We start from the raw sequence: 20,759 nt of genomic DNA, 5'->3' as shown, positions 1-20,759 counted from the left end.
AATGGAAGAAGAACTGTCTTGGGCCACACCTAAAATACACACACACTAACAACAGCTGATGAGCTAAAAATAAAATAAAATAAAATAAAATGCAAAAAAAAAATCTCATACTATTTTAAGAAAGTTTATAAATTTGTGTTGGGCCACATTCAAAGCTGCCCTGGGCCCCACGCAGCTCTCAGGCCGCGGGCTGGACAAACCTGATACAGGACATACATATACTTCCTCTACAAGGGGTAACAGGGACAGTGCCTCCAAGTGTGAGACAAAAGAATTATTGTTTTGAATATAACATATTTTCTTTTAATCAAAAAAATACATGTTCCCTGCAAAACACCTGTGAAAGAAAAGTAAAATCTGTGCACATTCCCACATTCAGAGAATCATTTGCATACTAAAAAATGTATGTTTCCTTTCCAGCCTTTTGTCTATTTATGAGTATATACCTTAAAAATGTCTACCATTTGCATAGCTTTTCCCAGCGCTTTATAAAGCTCCCTAGATCCTGAGCACTCCCCTGTGTTAGTGAGTTCTTTATTGGAGTCTGTAGGTTGCTTTCAATTCCATTTTACAGGTAAGACTGTCATGTACATCCTCAGTGCACAAATCCCATCCCACCAGCTGCTTAGGACACATTCCCAGACAGGACTGAAGCAATTCATGCTGCTACAGTCGCTGGTCATGCGAAGGGCCACCCCACAGCACTTCACTGGCGACTACTGCAAACACTGGCGGCCCCCTCACCCCGTGGGCAGCCTGTCGGCAGCTGCTTACCTCCTTCCCCCCGACTTTGGAGAGTTCATCCAGGTAAATATCAATGAAGTGGAATCTCACTCCATTAGGAGACTGACTCTCAGGACACAGGACCTCCTTCATCAGGACATCCAAGAAAACCTTGATTCGGCTAAAGAACCAAACGCATGCTTCTGTGAATGACAGTATGCCAACACGTCCCACTTCCCAAAGAGAAACAAAAATACTCCGTCTAGAACCTACACAGCCTAACAATCAATGCAAGGCTGAAATCATTTTACAAGGAAAAAAGCAATCACTTAAATCAGGATAAAATGTTAACTGTCACATATACTTAACTGTTTTATGCCTTCTACTGGATTTCAATTCTCTATAGGTAACGATGTATCGAGCTTCTCATTGGTACTCTACAAGTTCAGAAAACTTGACACTCTACTACCTTTTAAGTTTTAAGGCTACCACATGCTAACTCAAATGGTTTACTGACCTTTCTTCCCAGCCATTTCGCTTCAAGACTTCAAAGGACTGCCTCAGGACCAGACGAATCAGCTAAAGAAAGGCAATTTTTGTTAAAAAAAAAAAAAAAAAAAAAGGAAAGGTAAGAAATATTAATCAGCTCAGCAGAATGAAGGGACCAATGAAATTGTTATGGCCTGGATCCCAAAAGTAAAAAAAAATTCACAACAGTCATATTTAACTTCTAGATCAAAAAACATATTCATAGCCAAGAACAGTGGCTCACGCCTGTAACCCCAGCATTTTGGGAGGCTGAGGTGGGCAGATCATTTGAGGCCAGGAGTTCAAGACCACCCTGGCCAACATGGCAAACCCTTATCTCTACTAAAAATACAAAAATTAGCCAGGCATGGTGGTGCACGTCTGTAATCCCAGCTACTCAGGAGGCCGAGGCATGAGAATCACTTGAACCCAGGAGGCGGAGGTCGCAGTGAGCTGAGATCGCACCACTGCACTCCAACCTGGGGAACAGAGCAAGAGAGACTCTGTCTCAAAAAATACCCAACATATTCACTAATGCTCCCCAAACTCATCCTTAAGAACTGCAAAAGCCAAAACAGAGAAGCTTTCCAGGACACATTCAAATTCTTCCTTCACACTAAGCCTGTGGCTTGTTTTGCTTCACAAATAAACCTTCCCATTGTTTTTAAGATAAAGGACATTCTTTTCTTCCCAGGAGTTTTTGAAGTCACTGTGGCAGATCTTACCATATAGTATTTGTCCAGGCGCAGCCTGTCTATTCCTTTCCATTCTCGATTCATGGTTTGCCAAAAGGTCTGAATGAACAGGTGTTCTGCAGTGAACAAAAGGCTCTAAATACTTGGCTTCCACATCAACATACTACCATACAGCAAGAAAATAATGAAGAGGAACAAACTAGCATTATTTATTATTCACTTTTCTCAGTAATTCTTGGGCAGCTAGAAAATCTGTTGATAATTAAATATACTCAATCATTTCTTTTACACTTATTTATTAAACATCACTTAGACTGTGCAGATCTTTTACTTTTTTTTTTTTTTTGGAGACGGGGTCCCACTCTGTGGCCCAGGCTGGAGTGCAATGGCACGATCTCAGCTCATTGCAACCTCTGCCTCCTGGGTTCAAGTGATTCTCCTGCCTCAGCCTCCGGAGTAGCTGGGATTACAGGTGCGCACCACCACACCCGGCTAATATTTGTATTTTTAGTAAAGACGGGGTTTAACCATGTTGGCCAGGCTGGTCTCAAACTCCTGGCCTCAGGTATTCCACCCACCTCGGCCTCCCAAAGTGCTGGGATTACAGGCATGAGCCACCACGCCTGGCCTTGATCTTTTGAATTTAAATAAAAACAGAATAATAGGAAGGGCTGGCAACACTGTAATGTCAGATTTGAATGCTCTCTGGAGCATTTTTCCTTTATCCATTGCAAAGCCACGTTTCTTTTAAAATCAAAAGACTCCTTGTTCCACTTCTAGTAACTCTTCCTACTGCATTGGTACCTAACAATCAGTTCAAAACCATTAATTCTGACACTTATATAATCCATATAGAAACTCATATTTTTGTCTGATTATAGGTGTCATCTGGGTGAGCTATAGTACAAAACTGAATTTTTCTCTTCTGACCCACAGAACTAGCACTTTTTTATTCAAAAACAATTTTTGTTGATTTTTCGGCTTTATTTCTTTTTGCACAATTCTTTTCTCATCTTTGCAAATCTATTATACATCATATGTAGAATTTTGTTCAATATGAGTCAGCTAATATTCAGAGCACCACTGGGGGTGGTTGAAATCATTAGGATGCTTTTCTGAAGAGCATTAAGCAGAACAAACGAAGTCTGCTACCTTTTTCTTCCTTTACAAGCAATCAACGCCTGACACAGAAGCACCCTAACTAATTTCTTTTCTCTATGGTTGAGAGGAGTTACTTCATAGTCTGTGACCGGTGGTGTCTTCTATGTATTTATTACCAGTGACGGCTCTGCTCTTGGGGAAGACGAACCTGGCATCCAGAGGTCACCGTGGACCCTGCATCTGGCTCTCCAGGCTCCAAGTGTTAAAGTAACTCAGAATTTGAAGATTCTGGAGGATTGTTATTTCTAAAAGCATTTTCTGAAATCTTTGAGATGTCAAATTGATTCTCCCCAAGACACTTTGCCCCCTCACCAAGTCAATGACTAAGTTTATCACAGCTTTTAAAAACAGGAATGGCTTGTCCCCTGACATCTACACAACACCGGCACAAGGTTCCCATTAAACTAGCAAGTCGGAAAACCTGGAAGGAAGCAGAAGAAACAACAGGACTTACGAGCCGCTGAGTTGTTAACAGCATGGACTAGCTGTGCAATGGTGTTGGCGAGCTCTTCCTGCAGAGGCGGGGTTGGGGAGAAACATGGGGGTTATCGTGGGGCAACATGAGATGCCTGTGCTGCGGCCTGCTTCCTTCTCCCACTTCTGCTGGTGGGAAGGTCTGCCCCTCTTGTCACTTCCACTAAGAAGTATGTATCCGAATATCTGAATTTTATCAAATGTGTAAGTTCCAATATTGACGGACTATTATGCTAACTTGGTATGTCTGCAAGAACTGTGTTAAGCTACATGTTTAAAAAAGCATCTCTAATTATCAGTTCAGATGAACTAGAGATGAAATAAATTAGTTATCAGTTCCTGGCTTTATAATATCTGGCCGTGTGCAGTGGCTCATGCCTGTAATCCTAGCACTTTGGGAGGCCAAGGCAGGTGGATCACCTGAGGTCAGGAGTTCAAGACCAGCCTGACCAAGATGGCACTCCCCACATCTCTACTAAAAATTCAAAAATTAGTCAGGCGTGGTGGCGTGTGCCTGTAGTTCCAGCTACTCGGGAGGCTGAGACAGAATTGCTTGAACTCGGAGGTAGAGGGTGCAGTGAGCCAAGATCATGCCATTGCACTCCAGCCTGGGTGACAGAGCTAGACTCCATCTCAAAACAACAACAACCACCAAAAAACCCCCATCTAAGCTGGGCTGGGCAGCTCATGCCTGTAATGGGAGCCCAAGCACTTTGGGAGGCCGAGGTGGGTGGATTGCTCGAGTCCAGGAGTTCAACGCCAGCCTAGGCAACACAATGAGACCCAGTCTCTACAAAAAATACAAAAATTAGCCAGGCATGGAGGCGTGCACCTGTAGTCCCAGCTACTCGGGTGGCTGAGGCAGGAGGATCAGCTGAGCAATAGGGAGGTTGGGGCTACAGTGAGCCATGATGGCACCCCTGCACTTCAGCCTGGGCAACAGAGTGAAACTCTGTAAAAAAAAAAAAAAAAAAAAGAAAACTTCATCATAATCCCAGAAATGATGTGAAACACAAAGACAGCAGGGCAGACCCCACAGAGGTGAGATGCTGGGGATGCTCACTGCACGCCATGGGAAAGTCCTCCCTACAGCTTGCTCAGAGACAAGGTGGAATGTGAAGGTAAACTCAGCCTTCTGGGCTCTGTCCTGGGTGAAGGGGTCCCTGAGAGAGCATGCCCTGCTGAGGTGCAGCAGGTTCACTCTGGGGAGACGCCCTCTGTTCCTGAGGTTCCGTGAGAAAAGCACACTCCTCATCAGTCTGACTCACACCACACCCGGTCTGTTTTCCTTCGTGGGAAAATGAGATTTCTGTCCATTGGTTTTATTCCTCCACTAAAGCTGCTGGTTGTTACTTTTGAATGTAATATAAAAATATTTTGCCCTGCTCCTACTCAAAATATGTTCAGTAAAATAAAAATAAATTAAAACAAGTTATTACGCAGCACGGGAGGAGTGGCAAGGCTGCACATTAAAACCCAGAAAAGTAAAATCTTGCCCTGAGGACCTGTCATCTGCATCAGAGACTTGCAAGCACTTCTCTTCAAGGCTGGTTCCTGTACCTCAGGGGTGTCCAGTCTTTTGCCTTCCCTGGGCCACACTGGAAGAACTGTCTTGGGCCACACACAGAATACACTAACACTAGTAATAGTGAAGAGCTTAAAAAAAAAAAAATCTCATAAGGTCCTAAGAAAGTTTCCGAATTTGTGTTGGGCTGCATTCGAAGCCATCCTGGGCCGCATGTGGCTGTGGGTTGGACAAGCCTGCTCTCCCTCTACAGAGGCAGATCGGATCTACTTTCATGGGTCAGAACAAAGCTTTTAAAAAGTGAAAGTCACTTCTTTACTGTTGGCTTTGGTGGTGGGCTCAGCGGGCTCAGCAGGCCCCGCACAGAGAGACCGAGCCTGCTGCGCGTTTGGGTGACTGCGCAGGCGCACTCGGCTTTAACAGGGAGGCTTTCGCTGAGCGCTACCGCTGCTCTCCATGGAACCCGAAGCCCAGTGACGCGGCTGCCCTGTCCTGGGTTTCACAGGGTCTTGACTAGTTAGTGCTCCTGTCATGCCATCCTTGACCACAAAAAATAAACTTAACAGAAGAGAGAAACTTTAAGTAATGTAAAACCTAGCGTGGAACCTATGAAATATTACAGAGAGATAGTAAATTGACAACGAATGCATATCTTTCGTTTTATTTGAAAAGACAATTCACCTAACTGTGTTGACCCTGCATCCCTTTCTGTACGGACAAGAGGTACGAAAATGACTCCTTGAAGCATGACTGTCAGTGTGCGTCAGTGTATCGGGGGACTGGCACAGCATGAGTGATCAAGTCTCTTATCCATCCACAGCAAGAACCCGGGAGCATGACAAAGGGAACGCATGTTACCTGTAGAAGGGGTTCATCCTGCACCCACATGCAATAGAAGAGCCCCTTCCAGATTTTCAGAAGTTCTTCCTGACTGAAACCTCCTGGAAGGCAAAACAATACAAACATCTTAGAGTCTATGCATCTCTTTTCTTCAAGTTTAGAAAGTGGTGAAGTATCACATACATTTTAATTCTCTTTCGTTTGCACGTCTTTTTAAAAAATTGAAGCAAACGTTTCCTTATTGTTATAAAAGAAACACAAATAAATTACTACTGTACCTGCAGCTTTATCAGCTACAGGGTAGGGTGGCAGTGGTGGCCCGGCCTCAGCGTGAGGAAGCAAATGTCATCACAACACAAAATTCATGAACAAAGTGGCCACTTATGAAATCAGCTTCTCATCAAGGCCCTCCCCGCCCACCACATGCAGCCATCCTGCACACCGACATTTTCGCCGATCTCGTGAAATAAAACTGCAAATCTTACAAGAGATGCGGGGGACTTGCTCAAGTCATAATGAAGCCCCAGCAACGGGCAGCCCCACTTCTGAGGAACAGAAAACCAGTCAGGCTGAGGACACAGGAGCTCCAAACAGTACATCTGAAAGTCAAAGGCCTAGGAAAGGGCCCGGGGACACTGACGCTGCTTTGGAATATTTTTGCAAAAATTACCTTTTAAGGATCCTAGTATGAGGTCAAAAGTGGCTGCCTCCCAGTCACCCTCCCTGCAACGGTGATCATTTACTGTGGTATCACCAAGTTGGCTTTGTCAATCACCCTCCCTGCAACGGTGATCATTTACTGTGGCATCACCAGGTTGGCTTTGTCAATCACCCTCCCTGCAACGGTGATCATTTACTGTGGCATCACCAGGTTGGCTTTGTCAATCACCTTCCCTGCAACGGTGATCATTTACTGTGGCATCACCAGGTTGGCTTTGTCAATCACCCTCCCTGCAATGGTGATCATTTACTGTGGCATCACCAGGTTGGCTTTGTCAATCACCCTCCCTGTAACGGTGATCATTTACTGCAGCATCACCAGGGTTGGCTTTGTTCTGACTCTAGCTACTCAGGGCTCTATCTCTGCCTTCATGATCTATGATCGAGTGACCAGTCTCGTTCAGCCTTAGATCTCCTGAGTAGGCCCGAGGTGTCATAAAGTATTTGCTGACTGACATAAAGAATCACAAAATGATAAGGTAGGTGTAAACTCTTGGAATTTCCGAGCCTATGGATACATGAAATTAGAACACAAACAGAATCCTCAAGTCTTGATGTGTGTTACAAATGGTTTTTATTAGGATTTTACTAGGAGATCCTAGGAGAAATCTTTTGGAGCAACAAAGTGCTATAAACTAGATGAATGCAAACAAATATTTAGAATCAATGTGATCTTAATACTCCAAAAGATGCTTAAAAAGTGACAAAAAGGGCCGGGCGCGGTGGCTCATGCCTGTAATCTCAGCACTTTGGGAGGCTGAGGTGGGCGGATCACGGGGATCAGATGATCAAGACCATCCTCACTAACACAGTGAAACCCCGTCTCTACTAAAAATACAAAAAAAATTAGCTGGGTATGGTGGCGGGCGCCTATAGTCCCAGCTACTCCAGAGGCTGAGGCAGTAGAATGGTGTGAACCCAGGAGGTGGAGTTTGCAGTGAGCTGAGATTGCGCCACTGCACTCCAGCCTGGGCAACAGAGCGAGAGTCCGTCTCTAAAAAAAAAAAAAAAAAAAAAAAAGTGACAAAAAGACCTTTTAATGGACCAAAGTTTATTTAGTGTATTCAGAGTACATTAACCTTAATTTACAGGTATTGATTTCCACTTTGCTAAGGGTCTTTCTCCCATCAACAATTTTATAATGGTACATTTTGATTCTTTTTTTTTTTTTGAGATAGAGTCTTGCTCTGTTGCCCAGGCTGGAGTGCAGTGGCACAATCTCGGCTCACTGCAACCTCTGCCTCCCGGGTTCAAGCGATTCTCCTGCCTCAGCCTCAAGAGTAGCTGGGATTATAGGCGTGTGCCATCACGCCTGGCTAATTTTTTGTATTTTCAGTGGAGACAAGGTTTCACCATGTTGGCCAGGCTGGTCCGGAACTCCTCACCTCAGGTGATCTGCTGGCCTCGGCCTCCCAAAGTGCTGGGATTACTGGCATGAGCCACCACGCCCGGCCTGCATTTTGATTCTTTCATGATAGTTTTCCATGTAAAACCAAGATATCAGGAACTAACATAAAACTAGTTTATTAAAGTATATTTCCTTTCACAGTTGGAGAGAAGATGTACCAACTGGTTCTCTTGCCCTCTTGTTATGAACAAGTCATGCCTGGGGATCCTCACGTGGATAACGTAAGTATGGTATGAGTAATAAACCCCACTAGAGCTGAGCCAACTGCGGTCATGGTTGCAGTAACTTTTTTTTTCTTGGCCACAGTGACCTGCACTTATATTTAATCATGTTCAAAGACCACATATATCCCCAGTGAATTGAAGGCTTTGGGCAAGGATCATAAATAGCTGCTAAAACATTAGATGAAAAGATATCACCCAGGCGTGGCGGCTCACTTGAGCTCAGGAGTTTGAGACCAGCCTGGGCAACACAGCAAAACCCAGTCTCTATAACATTGTACTCCACGGAGCTTGGGCGACAGAGCAAGACCCTGTCTTAAACACACACACACACACACACCAACAACAAAACCAAAAAATTGGCAGAGCATGGTGGCATGTGCCTGTAGTCCCAAGTACTCAGGTGGCTGAAGTGGGAGGATGACCTGAGCCCAGGAATTTGAGGCTGCAGTAAGCTATAATCATGCCACTGCACTCCAACCTGGGCAACAGAGCAACTCTGTCTCTCAAACAAACAAACAAACAAACAAACAAACAAACGATATTAAGAAACTTGAAAGTGGATGTGTCAGACCATCAACACCCAAACCCACCGACCGATCATTAACATGCACAGGCAATAATCACGCATCAGATGCCAGAGGTGATGCCAACAGGAAGAATGCTGCACCAACCTATGAAGTATTCTTACAAAAGTAAGTGTCAAAAAACAAACACCCAACTGTGTCAAATCTTAACTATTAATACTAGTTTATAGGAAATACAGGAGACAGAGGAACATGGTAAGTGAGACAATAGGATGCAGTCAACAAACCCCAAATATGTGAAACTCTACAAGGCATATGACCCAAGTCCTCCAACAAATAAACTACAGAAAAAGATGGGTAAGAACTGTTAGATTTTAAGAGCGTCTTGGCAGACATATTAACCAAATGCAGTGGGTGGTCCTCATTTGGATTGCTCATAAAAAACATTTGATGAGAAAAACTAAACAGATTGGATATTTCATGCTATTAAGGATTTTTTTTTTTTTTTGAGACAGTTTCACTCTGTCGCCCAGGCTGGAGTGCAGTGGTGCAATCTCGGCTCACTGCAACCTCTGCTACCCGGGTTCAAGCGATTCTCCTGCCTCAGCCTCCCAAGTAGCTGGGATTACAGGCACCTGCCACCGCACCCAGCTAAGTTTTGTAGTTTTTAATAGAGACGGGGTTTCGCCATGTTGGCCAGGACGGTCTCAGTCTCTTGACCTCATGATCCGCCCGCCTTGGCCTCCCAGCCTGTAGTGCTGGGATTACAGGCGTGAGCCACCATGCCTGGCAGCCATGCTAGTTTTAAGGGGGAAAGTGAAGCACAACTTTGTGCAGGAGCTCAACTGCTGGTGCCAGCACCTTTTTTTTCTCCACTGCAACCTCTGCTGCCCCAAAGATTGTCTCCATTCTCAGACAGTCTCCACCTGTGTTACAAGGTGGCTGGGAGCAGGTACAAACTGTGTGTTCTTTTCAAGTCCAGTACGGAGAGAGCTAGAAACTCCTAAGGACTGAGCAAGAAGATTTTTACCTGCAGAGGGTCACTTGGCTTTTCTTGAACCTGTCCTGTGGCCAAGGGAATTCTGCTGAATTGGCAGAAGCCCCCGCCTCTCCATGTGGGGTAAGCCCCACCCAGACCACAGAGTCCCTCCACACCCTGCTTGAAGGTGGAGAGCCTTGGAGGGAAATCCCAATGTAGCTGCCCAGCAAGGACAAGGAGTGCCCTGAGCCTGACCCCATGCAGTAACCTGGGTCCTTCAAATCCTCTTTTTGTGTTTAAGTTGGTTAATGCTCCTGCCCTTCCAGTTGCATCACTGTCTTAGTCTGTTACGCTGCTATAAAGGAACACCTGACGCCAAGAGGTTTATTTGGCTTGAGGCTCTGCAGGCTGTACAAGCATGGCTCCAACATCTGCTTCTGGTGAGGACCTCAGGGAGAGTCCCGTCTTGGCTGGAGAGGAAGGGGAGTTGTCATGTCACATAACAAGGGAGGAGGAAGGTGCCAGGCTCTTTAACAGTCAGATCCCACAGGAACTAGGAGTGTGCACTCATTTAATCCCAAGAGAATGGCACCAAGGGTTCCGCTGGAACCCAGGAGGCGGAGGTTTCAGTGAGCCAAGATCGCACCACTGCACTCCAGCCTGAGTGACAGAGCGAGACTCCATCTCAAAAAATAAACAAATAAATAAAATAAAATAAAACTAGCATGGCGTAGATGTTCTGTCAAGTTGCAACTGAAAGAGTCCTAACTAATAAAACCACGTTTATTGCAAAGAACCTTACCACCATCAAAGTGATATAATCACAAGCTTGTCTTGCTCCCTGCCTCCTGAATCCCAGGCTCTGAATCAGAGGGACTGATGCAACCTGTCTGATGTGCATCTTTCCAGATCTTTCCTGTGCATTTATTTACAGAACAGTTACAGGTAGTGCAGAAAAGCACAGTTGTGTGTGTGACCTAAATGGCATAATATTCTGTATTCTGGTCTTTCTCACTTAAAAACAGCACATTTATTTCCAGATGGTTTTGTAAGTATACCATTGGGTCAAGCCAACAGTAAGTGATAATGTGGTCTGCCCAGCATCTGCTATGGATAGCCCACACCTATAACAGGCAAAGGCACAGTATGATGTGCTACAGAGGCGTTCATAATGGAAAACAGTAGATTCTGACAGAGTGACAATAGACCCTGGACAGTGGGTAGCAAAGTGGGCTGAGTGAGTAATATGGGTTGGCTGTGTCCCCACCCAAATCTCACCTTGAATTGTAATAATCCCCACATGTGGTGGGAGGGACCCAGTGGGAGGTAACTGAATCATGGGGACGGGTTTTTCTCATGCTGTTCTCGTGAGACTGAATAAGTCTCATGAGATCTAACGGTTTTATAAAGGGGAGCTCTCCCGCACATACCCGCTTGCCTGTCGCCATGGATGACCTGCCTTTGCTTTGCTTCTCCTTTGCTGTCTGCCATGATTGTGAGGCCTCCCCAGCCATGTGGAACTGTGAGTCCATTAAACCTCTTTCCTTTATAAATTACCCAGTCTCCGGAGTGTCTTTATTAGCAGCTTGAGAACAGGCTAATACAATGAGAAAAGATATTCTGATTGTCTCTTTTCTAGGAGGCAGCAGAGTAGCACGGAAACAAATCTTGGCTCAGGCCCCAGCTTCCTGCTGACAGGGGCCCAGTATCAGAAAACTGTCAACTGACTTTTGGGCCTCAGTTCTATCACCTATACTACATGAAAGACTTATTGTTAGGGTCAAGCCCAAGACGTGTGAAACACTGTAAGAACAAAGCACTATTGAGTTGGTGAGAGATTACAATAATAATTGTCTCACTTTCTATTTCTAGGAATACATTTTACATTTTGTTCCCTTTTTTCTTTTTCTTTTTTTTTTTTTGAGACAGAGTTTTGCTCTTGTTGCCCAGGCTGCAGTGCAATGGTGTGATCTTGGTTCACTGCCTCCCAGGTTCAGGTGATTTTCCTGCCTTAGCCTCCCAACCTCAGGTGATCCACCCGCCTCGGCTTCCCAAAGTGTTGGGATTACAGGCGTGAGCCACCGCGCCCGGACCATTTTGTTCCCTTTTAAAATATCTATTTTCCATTTATGTCTGTGTGTGTGTGTTCACCTAGGAATCTAATAAAAACAAGCCACCAATTTTTGAAGTATTCAAAGTAAAGGAGAGAAATGCTCATTACTGAATTACTTTCAAAGCTCTGAAAGGCAAAGTACATTATCTGAAGCAGTTTGGTTTCATCAGTCTTGTCTTCTCTATTTCCTTCTTGGGGCTAAATTTCTTAAACTTAATACAACTATGTTTTTACAACAATACAATATAGGTTTATTTATTTCGAAATGAATGAGGTAAGCCAGGTACAGTGGCTCACTCCTGTAATCCCAGCACTTTGGGAGACCGAGGTGGGCAGATCACCTGAGGTCAGGAGTTCAAGACCAGCCTGGCCATCATAGAGTGAAACCCTGTCTCTACTAAAAACATACAAAAATTAGCTGGGCATGGTGGTGCACGCCTGTAGTCCCAGCTACTTGGGAAGCTGAGGCAGGAGAATTGCTTGAACCTGGGAGGTGGAGGTTGCAGTGAGCCGAGATTGTGCCACTGCACTCCAGCCTGGGCGACAGAGCAAGTCTCTGTCTCTCAAAAAAACAAAAACAAAGGCTGGGCACGGTGTGGCTCACATCTGTAATCCCAGCACTTTGAGAGGCCTAGGCGGGCGGATCATGAGGTCAGGAGCTCAAGACCAGCCTGGCCAACATGGTGAAACACCGTCTCTACTAAAAACACAAAAATTAGCCAGGCGTGGTGGTGGACGCTCCCAGCTACTCGGGAGGGTGAGGCGGGAGAATAGCTTGAAACTGGCAGGTGGAGGTTGCAGTTAGCAGAGATCGCGCTATTGCACTCCAGCCTGGGTGAAAGAGCGAAACTCTGTCTCAAAAAACAAAAACACACAAAACAAACGAGGTAAACATCAAAGTGAGACATGTAGACATGTGAAATATCAGTAAGTTTTGAAATGAGCAAATCCAACAGCTACTCTCACCATGCAATGAGCCCAGGAGCCATTTTAGATGGGGGTAAAGTGTTATACTTGAACACACCCCAGCGTCAGAACATCCACAACTCCTATTTATTATAACTCTTGGATGGAGAGAACCCTAACCCCATCATTATAAAAAAACTTATTTCCTCCATCATCTACACTGAATCTAATATAGCATCAACCATAAGATGTACTGTTATTTTGTATGCTGCCAAAAAGAAAGCAATGATACAAATGAAATTGTCACCGGGTTGATTTTGGGATGCCTCCCCATTTTAGTCAATATTTTTAAAGTTGCAGAACTGATAAGATAGGCAGGGATTGTCTGTTTTGTTCACTGCTATATTCCCAGTGCCAAGAATAGCATACATAATAGTACGCAATTGGCACTCCATAAATGTTTGCTAAATATATGAATGAATGAATGAATTGGGACAAATAAGCTCTTATGAATGAAAGCCATGGAGAGTGATCATTTTATGACTGTGAGCACCCAACTTGGAACAGTTAAAGCATGAGCGCAACACTCTGTTACTTAAAGCAATACAAAGATTTCCAATTTATTTTTAAAATGACAAAGCTATCTATTGATGTTGCTACAGAACAGCTCATGTTTCAGGAAGAGTGACAGCTCACATTTCCTTTATGATGCCTAAGACAAGATGCAGAAAAGTTGGAGCCTGTCATCGGGAGTCGAATGTCAGGCCAAGTTATTTCCAAACTTGTGTTGTAATTGTGATGGGGCATAGCTGTGGTGGAGACCTTGTGTTTTCTTGTCCCATTATCACTGTCCACAACGTTCACGCTGCAGAGTTATTTTCTGAAGGCCCACTGTACTCCATGCAATGTGGTGGTGAACAAGACATACAAGACAAGTCACTCTGGGTGTGATAGGCACTAACCAGACAGGACTCTGGAGCACTGGTGTAAACTGGTCTTAGGCCCCCGCATAACCTCTGCATTTGCAAATCCTGGGCTGGCTCACCAAAGGGTTTGAGCAAAAGGCTCTGTCTAGGCTGTCTTAGCACCATAAGTATTGCCTCTGGTCTTCCACTCTTGGATAGGCCAAGACCTTTTACGGTTGCATGTACTCCCACTTCTGGCTAAGAAAACAGATGGAAGCTTACGGTGTTTCGGGAGAAGGATGACACATTGATAATTAAGAAGCAATGAAGCTAAGTGCTACAACAGAGACACAATGGATGTTTTAGAACCCTGGAGGAATAGGGCAAGATGCTAGGGGAGGCTTTTTGAAGGAAGTGATACTGAACTGAATGCTGGCAGTGAAGAAGGTGTGGGATTCTTTGCAGAGTGAACAGGAGAAGCAAAGGCAGAGAGGTGAGAAATTGTGTGCTGTACACCAAGAACCATGACCGATTCTGTTGACGGAACATGAAGCAGTTACACGGGGCTTAGGCAGGAAGAGCACCTGAGGACAGATCATGACTTGCAGACACTGAATTTCAAAAAATATTGGTGATGTGGGATCAGATTTGTTTTAGGAAAATAACCCTGGGCTGGTCTGTGGAGGACAGATTCCTGGGGACACAAATGAAGTTAAGGAGACCAGCTGGGGAATATGCGGGCGCAGAAGTTTCGGTGAGATACAAAGAGCCCACGGTCAAGAATTTATTTCATCAGGAGGTGAAGGAGGGAGGACGGGGGTACACTGGATGTGGGCCAGGGGAAGAGGATGAGGAAGACAGAGGAGTCCAGGACAATCCCGTGTGTCCAGCTGGAATCTGAATGGCTGGTGGGAACCAGCAACCAAAAGAAAAGAAAACAGGTGGCAGCGGAGCAGCAGCAGAGAACAGGATTTCGGGGAAAGAAAACAGAACCTTTTTTGGCATCCTGAGTGTGAGGTGCCAGGTAGAGAAGCCAGGCTAGCAAGGCACATCTGAGCTGCAAGTAGGAAAGGGCTGGGTCAACAATTTAGGTTTAGAAACCACCAGCATATATGGGGTACCTGGAACTGTGAGAGTAAACAAAATCTCTTGGGGAGATTCTTAACAGAATCAAAGTCAGGAATTTTGGTCTTTATTCCTTTTTTCTATCAGACTTCCCAGGAAAGTGTATTTTCTTTTTTTGGGTAGTCTGGTGATTTCTCTTAAAAATAAAACAAACTGAGAATGTCAGTGATGGGGGAGATAATATCTGTTCTTTTAAGCAGATTCTAAATGTATTAGTACCATCAGTAACTAAATCAAACTTTATCTTAAAACCTCTATCACACATTGTAGTTCATATTGTATGGGCTCACTCAAGAGTTTCTAGAAAGTATTTTTGGATCAGGTAAATGAAATCATTCAACAGCAGTGCCGTTAAAATCTAAACTACAAAGCCCTGTGTGATCTGGCCACTGCCTACATCTCCAACTTCATCTCATAACACTCGCCCCCCCAACCCCAACTTATTGGTCTTTCAAACCACTCCTAGGGCACGTGAAGCTCTTTCCTGCCTCTGCATAGGCGGTTTCCGCTCATTTCTCTTCAGATCTGAGCTGAACATCACCCCAGAGAGGCCTTCCCAGAACAGCCTATCAAGAAGAGCAACCTCCTTCCGTTTTTGCTATTATCTGGTTTTCTTTTTCCTTTCCTTTTTTCTTTTCTTTTCTTTTTGAGACGGAGTTTCGCTCTTGTTGCCCAGGCCGGAGTGCAATGGTGTGATCTCGGCTCACCGCAACCTCCGCCTCCCAGGTTCAAGCGATTCTCCTGCCTCAGCCTCCCGAGTACTGAGATTACAGGCATGCACCACCATGCCCGGCTAATTCTGTATTTTTAGTAGAGCCGGGGTTTCACCATGTTGGCCCAGCTGGTCTCGAACTCCCGACCTCAGGTGATCCGCCCGCCTCGGCTTCCCAGAGTGCTGGGATTACATGCATGAGACACCGCGCCCGGCCTACTACCTGGTTTTCATTTCCTTTACTACACTTACACAAGGTCTACTTTATTTGCCTGTTTGCCTCCTTGCTTTATTACTAATAGATCCTCGAGGGTAGTGATTTTGTCTGTCTTCTCTCCTGCAGCCCCGTCACGTAAAGGTGCTGGTCAAAGGAAGGCGGCAATCACCGACCGGACACCAGGGCAAATCAGGGCAGCCCAGTGATTCGAGATGCCGGCTGGGGAATCGGACCCATGTGGGTCTTTTCTCAGCTTCCCCGCTTACTGTGACTTTCACAAGTAACGGAACCCCCTCAACCCGTTTCCTTAAGTGTAAAAAGGCACTAGACACAGCAAGAAGCGGTTCCGGCAGCGCGGAAACCGAAGCACACGCTGGGTGTCACGACAACACGTGGAAGCCGCATTCCGTGCCTGGGCCCTAGCCCCAGCCCCGGCCCCCGGCCCGCCATGTGGCGCGGCTGACCGCGGCCGTGCGCCCACCTGTCTCCCTCTGCGTCTTCACGCTGATGTACTGGCGCAGCTTCTTCACCGCTCGGTCCCGGATGCCCTTCTCGCTGGACGCCAGCCGCTGGGCAAATTGGATCTCGGCCGGCTGCATGGCGGGGGCCATCGCGCCCGCTGGAGCATCCCCGGCCGCGCAACCCGCGGTGCCGCTGCCGCCAGCCGAGCGCTGCGGAGCAGCCAGCCACCGTCCGCCCGGGCCGCGACTGCACAGAAGGCGGCGGCGGCGGCGCGCGGGCTGATGGCGTCACAAAGGCGCCGCGGCTCGCAGCGCGCTCTGGGAGTGAGCGCGGCAGTGGCCCTGGCAGCTGGCGGAGGGGCCCAGCCCGTGTGCACGTGGCGCCGGCGCTGCCTTTCGGTTGCCAAAATTCAGGCTGTAGACGGCGAGGTTAGCCAGGGTTAGGACTTGTCCAGGAAGAGACGGAAGGCTGTTTGTAAACGGTCTAGGATTTTTTGTTTGTTTTTGAGACAGGGTCTCCCTCTGTCGCCCAGGCTGGAATGCAGTGGCGCGATCTTGGCGGTGATCCTGGCTCACTGCAGCCTCGACCTCCCAGACTCGAGCGATCCTCCCATCTCGACCGCCCAAGTAGCTGAGACTACAGGCGCGCGCCATCACGCCCCACTATTTGTTATTTTTTTTGTAGAGACGGTGTCTCGCTATGTTGCCCAAGCTGGTCTCAAACTCCTGGGCTCAAGCAATCCTCCCGCGTCGGCCTCCCTGATCGCTGGGATTACAGGCTTGAGCCACCGCGCCTGGCCACGGTCTAGGATCTTTAATCCCATTTAGCACACCCCGTTGAGCCAGCAGCTCACCTGCGATCTCCGTGGCATGGAGTTTTAAACTGTGGAGCCCCCGGGCCCCCGGGTGGAGTTGAGACTGGAAGGAAAGGCCGGCACTGGGGCCTGTTGAGCGGGTGGAGGGCTCGCCTTCCTCCAGTGCCTGCAGAGGCTTGGGCAGATCGGTGCGCCCCTACCCCGGAGCCCTGGTGCCAGTGCAGGGGCGCCCGCGCAGGCGTCCCGAGGCCTGGCGAGCACGCGCGCTTCCAGGGGAGTTGGGCAGGGCGGGCTGCTTGCTAATTCCAGAGAGGGAAGAAATCTTAGCTTTGGGTTCATCTAAAACCCGAGGCCATCCTATATTTTGCGGACTCAGCGGGCGTGCTGGGGCAAGTTAATGGACTAGGTCACTCCACACGTAGCGGGGGTTATCTCAGTTGCTCCGCTCAGTTGTCTGGGCGACCTCCCGAGGTGCCTGTTGACACAAAAATTCAACCCTTAACGTAAAAGCGCCTGAATCCGAGCGAGGGAAGGCGAACGGCGGAGGCGAGGTTTCCAGCAAAGACTGCCCGTTTGAACGCAGTCCCCCTTAGTGTAGCATTCCTCGCCAAACAGGAAAGGACCCATCCGATTTATTTTACTTGACACTTAACATCAGGGGCTGACTTTCCTTCTGCTTTGCAGATAACAAGTTTAAAACCCCGGCTAAGCCAGAAGAGCCAAAGAGGGACCTCGCCAAGGCCACTCCTCGCTCTCTAGGCCGAGATTACTGCGCAAATTTTGTGAGGTTTGGGCCTGGCGGCTCTCCGTTCCCGACCCCCGGCGTGGATTCGTTCCCGCGCTTTCTGGCGTGAGGGGTCAGAGGGCGCGCCGACGCTCAGGCGAACGGAGCGGAGGCGGCAGCGGCCATGGGCGAAGCGGGCGCCGCTGAGGAGGCTTGCCGGGTTAGTGAGGGAAGCCCTGGCCGACGCCAGCATGTTTGAACCGTCGCCATTCGCTCCCCTCAGGGACTTGCCCCGTGCGCTCGGAGACGGCTCGCTGTCGCGTGCTTGGGGGAAGCCTGGAGACTTTCTCCCCTAACAGCGTGGGCTGGGCCGGAGCGGGGTGGAGACCTGGGCGGGAGGCGACTTCGCATCCAAACCCACGCGGGGACCCGGTCTGTGAGGCTGCGCGTGGTGGGGGCACTCAGTGGCGCCAAAGCGGGCATGGGAGCGTGGGATGGATGGTCACTCTCCTCTCTGCCCTGTGGAAGCCCAGTTCCCTTCCGAAGGCCCTGGCCCCCTGCTTCGGGACTTAGCGTCAGGCTTAGAGAGAATCTGCCCTCCATCGATTTTATAACTGTAACTGATTGCATGCGATGGAGAAGGCGTTTGGACTGGGGCCAGATCCGTGTTCACATCCTGCTTCCACCCGTTATTGATTGTGCTGCATTGACAGTCATCTAGCTCCCGTGCCTTAATTTCCAACTAGACAATCTTGGAGGCTTGGGGTGAATAGTAGATGAGATCATGGGCGGAGGGCTTGGCAAACCCAGTAGGAAACCAGATGACTTCCTTTTCCTCCTGATTGGTTTGGTGCTGCAATGATAAAAAGTTGCAGGCGTTTTCTTTGACTTTTAGGAATAGAGCTCTTGTATGACTTTTCTTTTTCGTGGTCTTGCTCTGTTGCCCAGACTGGAGTGCAGTGGCACGATCATAGCTCACTGCAGCCTCCAACTCCTGAGCTCAAGCCTTCTTCCCGTGTCAGCCTGCTGCGTACAGGCGCCGGCCACCACACCTGGCTAATTTTTGTATTTTTAGTGAGATGGAGTTTCACCATACTGGTCAGGCTGGTCTTGAACTCCTGACCTCAGGTGATCCACCCGCCTCGGCCTCCCAAAGTGCTGGGATTACAGGCGTGAGCCACTGCGCCGGGCCTCCTGGGCACGTTTTCATATTTTTGTAGTGACAGGGTCTCTCTATGTTGCTCAGACTGGTCTTGAACTCCTGGCCTCCCAAATTCCTGGGATTTCAAGTGTGAGCCACCATGCCTGGCCTGTTTGTCCTTATTATTTTTAACATCTGGCTCCCTTTTTGAAGGCTGAAGCTTCAGCTTTCAAAATGTTTATATGTACATAAAATATATCTATAGAAGAATATACAGTAAGTAGAGACATGATTTGAAACAACGATGCACATAAGAGGTGTGAAAGAAAAGCAAGTTAACTTGAGCTGTTGTTTTTTTTGTCATGTGAAGAGAAATATAATAAGATCTGCTTGTTCTTTTAGCACATGGGAACTAAAGAGGAATTTGTTAAAGTCAGAAAGAAGGATCTGGAACGGCTGACAACTGAAGTGATGCAAATACGGGACTTCTTACCCAGAATACTAAATGGGGAGGTGCTGGAGAGCTTCCAGAAATTAAAGATTGTAGAAAAAAGTGAGTCTTCATTTTCAGCAGTCATTGGTGGTAACAGTAATTTGTTCGAGCAGATTTACCCTAGGTAAATAATTGTAAACGAATTTTAAGGTACTCTTACAGTCCTTGTGATGTTATTTGGGAGAGTCTGATGACCTAAGAAAGGGAGGTTTCCTCAGTGTAGTGACTTGGACATATGTAAGTTGGTATAAGTTGGTTGCCAGTTTTCTGAGCATCTATTAACAGCTTCTCTTTCTCTCTCACTCTCTTCATTGGCAGAAGAATTTTATACTTTTGATAACTGAAAAGCTCTATTCTGAAAATTAAGTACTTACTGTGTAAGTTAAGGATCTTGCCAAATGGAAACCTTGCATGGAGTTTACTTGTCAGTAGAGATAGCTGGAAGTGTGTTCACTTATCTTTAGGTGGATGGGTGAGCCAGTATCTAGAACTGATTGAAGTTTAGGCTTTCTGGTGTCCATTCAGACTTTTGAGATTTGAGCTGGGCTGTTATGTTGAATACCAGTTTAGGAGCCTATTGAAGTTCCTGGACATACTCTGAGATTGTCTCAGCACTTGCTTGATTGAGGCCAAATCATGATTAAATCAGCCTTTGACGGTAAAGGCCAATTTACTGCATGACATTTGGTTGTTATCCCTCACTGTGTGCCCTCTAGAGAAGGTGCATCCAGGGGGCCCAGGTAGGTGTAGCACTCGTCCAGACAAGAAGATAGCTCACCCCAAGAATATGAGTTTCTGGCATGTGCAAACGTATCTGGTCAGTGGGCCAGCTACATCCAGTTAGAAGGGACAGTTCTCGTCCACCGTACCTTGTCCTGTTTATATTCTCTCCGAAGTCCTTGGATCCAGTCTTCTCTGCCCTGTTGGTGTGCTCTGGGAGGTAGATCCCTGCAGATGTGGCTCTCCTGGTTCCCTTGCTGGCTGCTAGTGGGGCTCACCAATGGAAGGCATTGCTGGGTGGAGAGAGAGGTTGGGGTGTTTCTTCCTGCTCGCTCCCTGCTTTGCTGCTGTTTTGTGGCAGTAGCTGCATCCCTCCACAACAGAGACTCCTGTCTAGAGGCCTCTTCCCATAGTCCTAGCTCTTGCTGGACTGCCCCTGCTCCTGTGGCTGTAGGGCTGTTGCTAGTCCCTGGGTACCTCGCTGTCCCTTGGTGGTTCTGTTATCTCTGCTCTCCCCTCTGTAAGTGGTCCCTTCAGAAAAGTCTCAACATCTGGGTTGATTTCTCTTTCCCACTGGGACTCTGCCAGATACATGGCGTGTCTTTGGTTGCCAAAATGCCAGGTCA

The 20,759-nt window shown here is 47.2% G+C and overlaps 2 protein-coding genes across 8 annotated transcripts in view; one reads left to right on the top strand and one right to left on the bottom strand.

Moving 5' to 3' along the window:
- Window positions 1-16,399, bottom strand: part of RRP1B (ribosomal RNA processing 1B) — a 36,531-nt gene extending 20,132 nt beyond the window's left edge. For both annotated transcript variants that reach the window (XM_004062881.4, XM_063702622.1), the window contains exons 1-6: window positions 16,261-16,399; window positions 5,965-6,047; window positions 3,562-3,619; window positions 1,977-2,062; window positions 1,241-1,302; window positions 775-904 (exon numbers count right to left, since the gene is read on the bottom strand). In XM_004062881.4, coding sequence (XP_004062929.1) covers window positions 775-904; window positions 1,241-1,302; window positions 1,977-2,062; window positions 3,562-3,619; window positions 5,965-6,047; window positions 16,261-16,390 — 549 coding nt within the window. In that variant the 5' untranslated portion in view covers window positions 16,391-16,399. The remainder of the gene's footprint in view (window positions 1-774; window positions 905-1,240; window positions 1,303-1,976; window positions 2,063-3,561; window positions 3,620-5,964; window positions 6,048-16,260) is intronic.
- Window positions 16,400-16,474: 75 nt separating this feature from the next.
- HSF2BP (heat shock transcription factor 2 binding protein) overlaps window positions 16,475-20,759 on the top strand; it is a 155,449-nt gene continuing 151,164 nt past the window's right edge. For 4 of the 6 annotated variants that reach the window (XM_063702623.1, XM_063702624.1, XM_004062880.2 and 1 more), the window contains exons 1-3: window positions 16,543-16,669; window positions 17,740-17,999; window positions 19,323-19,473. In XM_063702623.1, coding sequence (XP_063558693.1) covers window positions 17,964-17,999; window positions 19,323-19,473 — 187 coding nt within the window. In that variant the 5' untranslated portion in view covers window positions 16,543-16,669; window positions 17,740-17,963. Of the gene's footprint in view, window positions 16,670-17,739; window positions 18,000-18,037; window positions 18,212-19,322; window positions 19,474-20,759 lie in introns of those variants that run through there. The other 2 variants (XM_055373679.2, XM_055373681.2) reach the window with 2 other exon arrangements.

The sequence above is a fragment of the Gorilla gorilla genome, chromosome 22 (genome assembly GCF_029281585.2).
Source record: "Gorilla gorilla gorilla isolate KB3781 chromosome 22, NHGRI_mGorGor1-v2.1_pri, whole genome shotgun sequence".
NCBI classification, from domain to species: Eukaryota; Metazoa; Chordata; class Mammalia; order Primates; family Hominidae; genus Gorilla; species Gorilla gorilla.
This window is presented reverse-complemented; position numbering and strand designations above follow the sequence as displayed.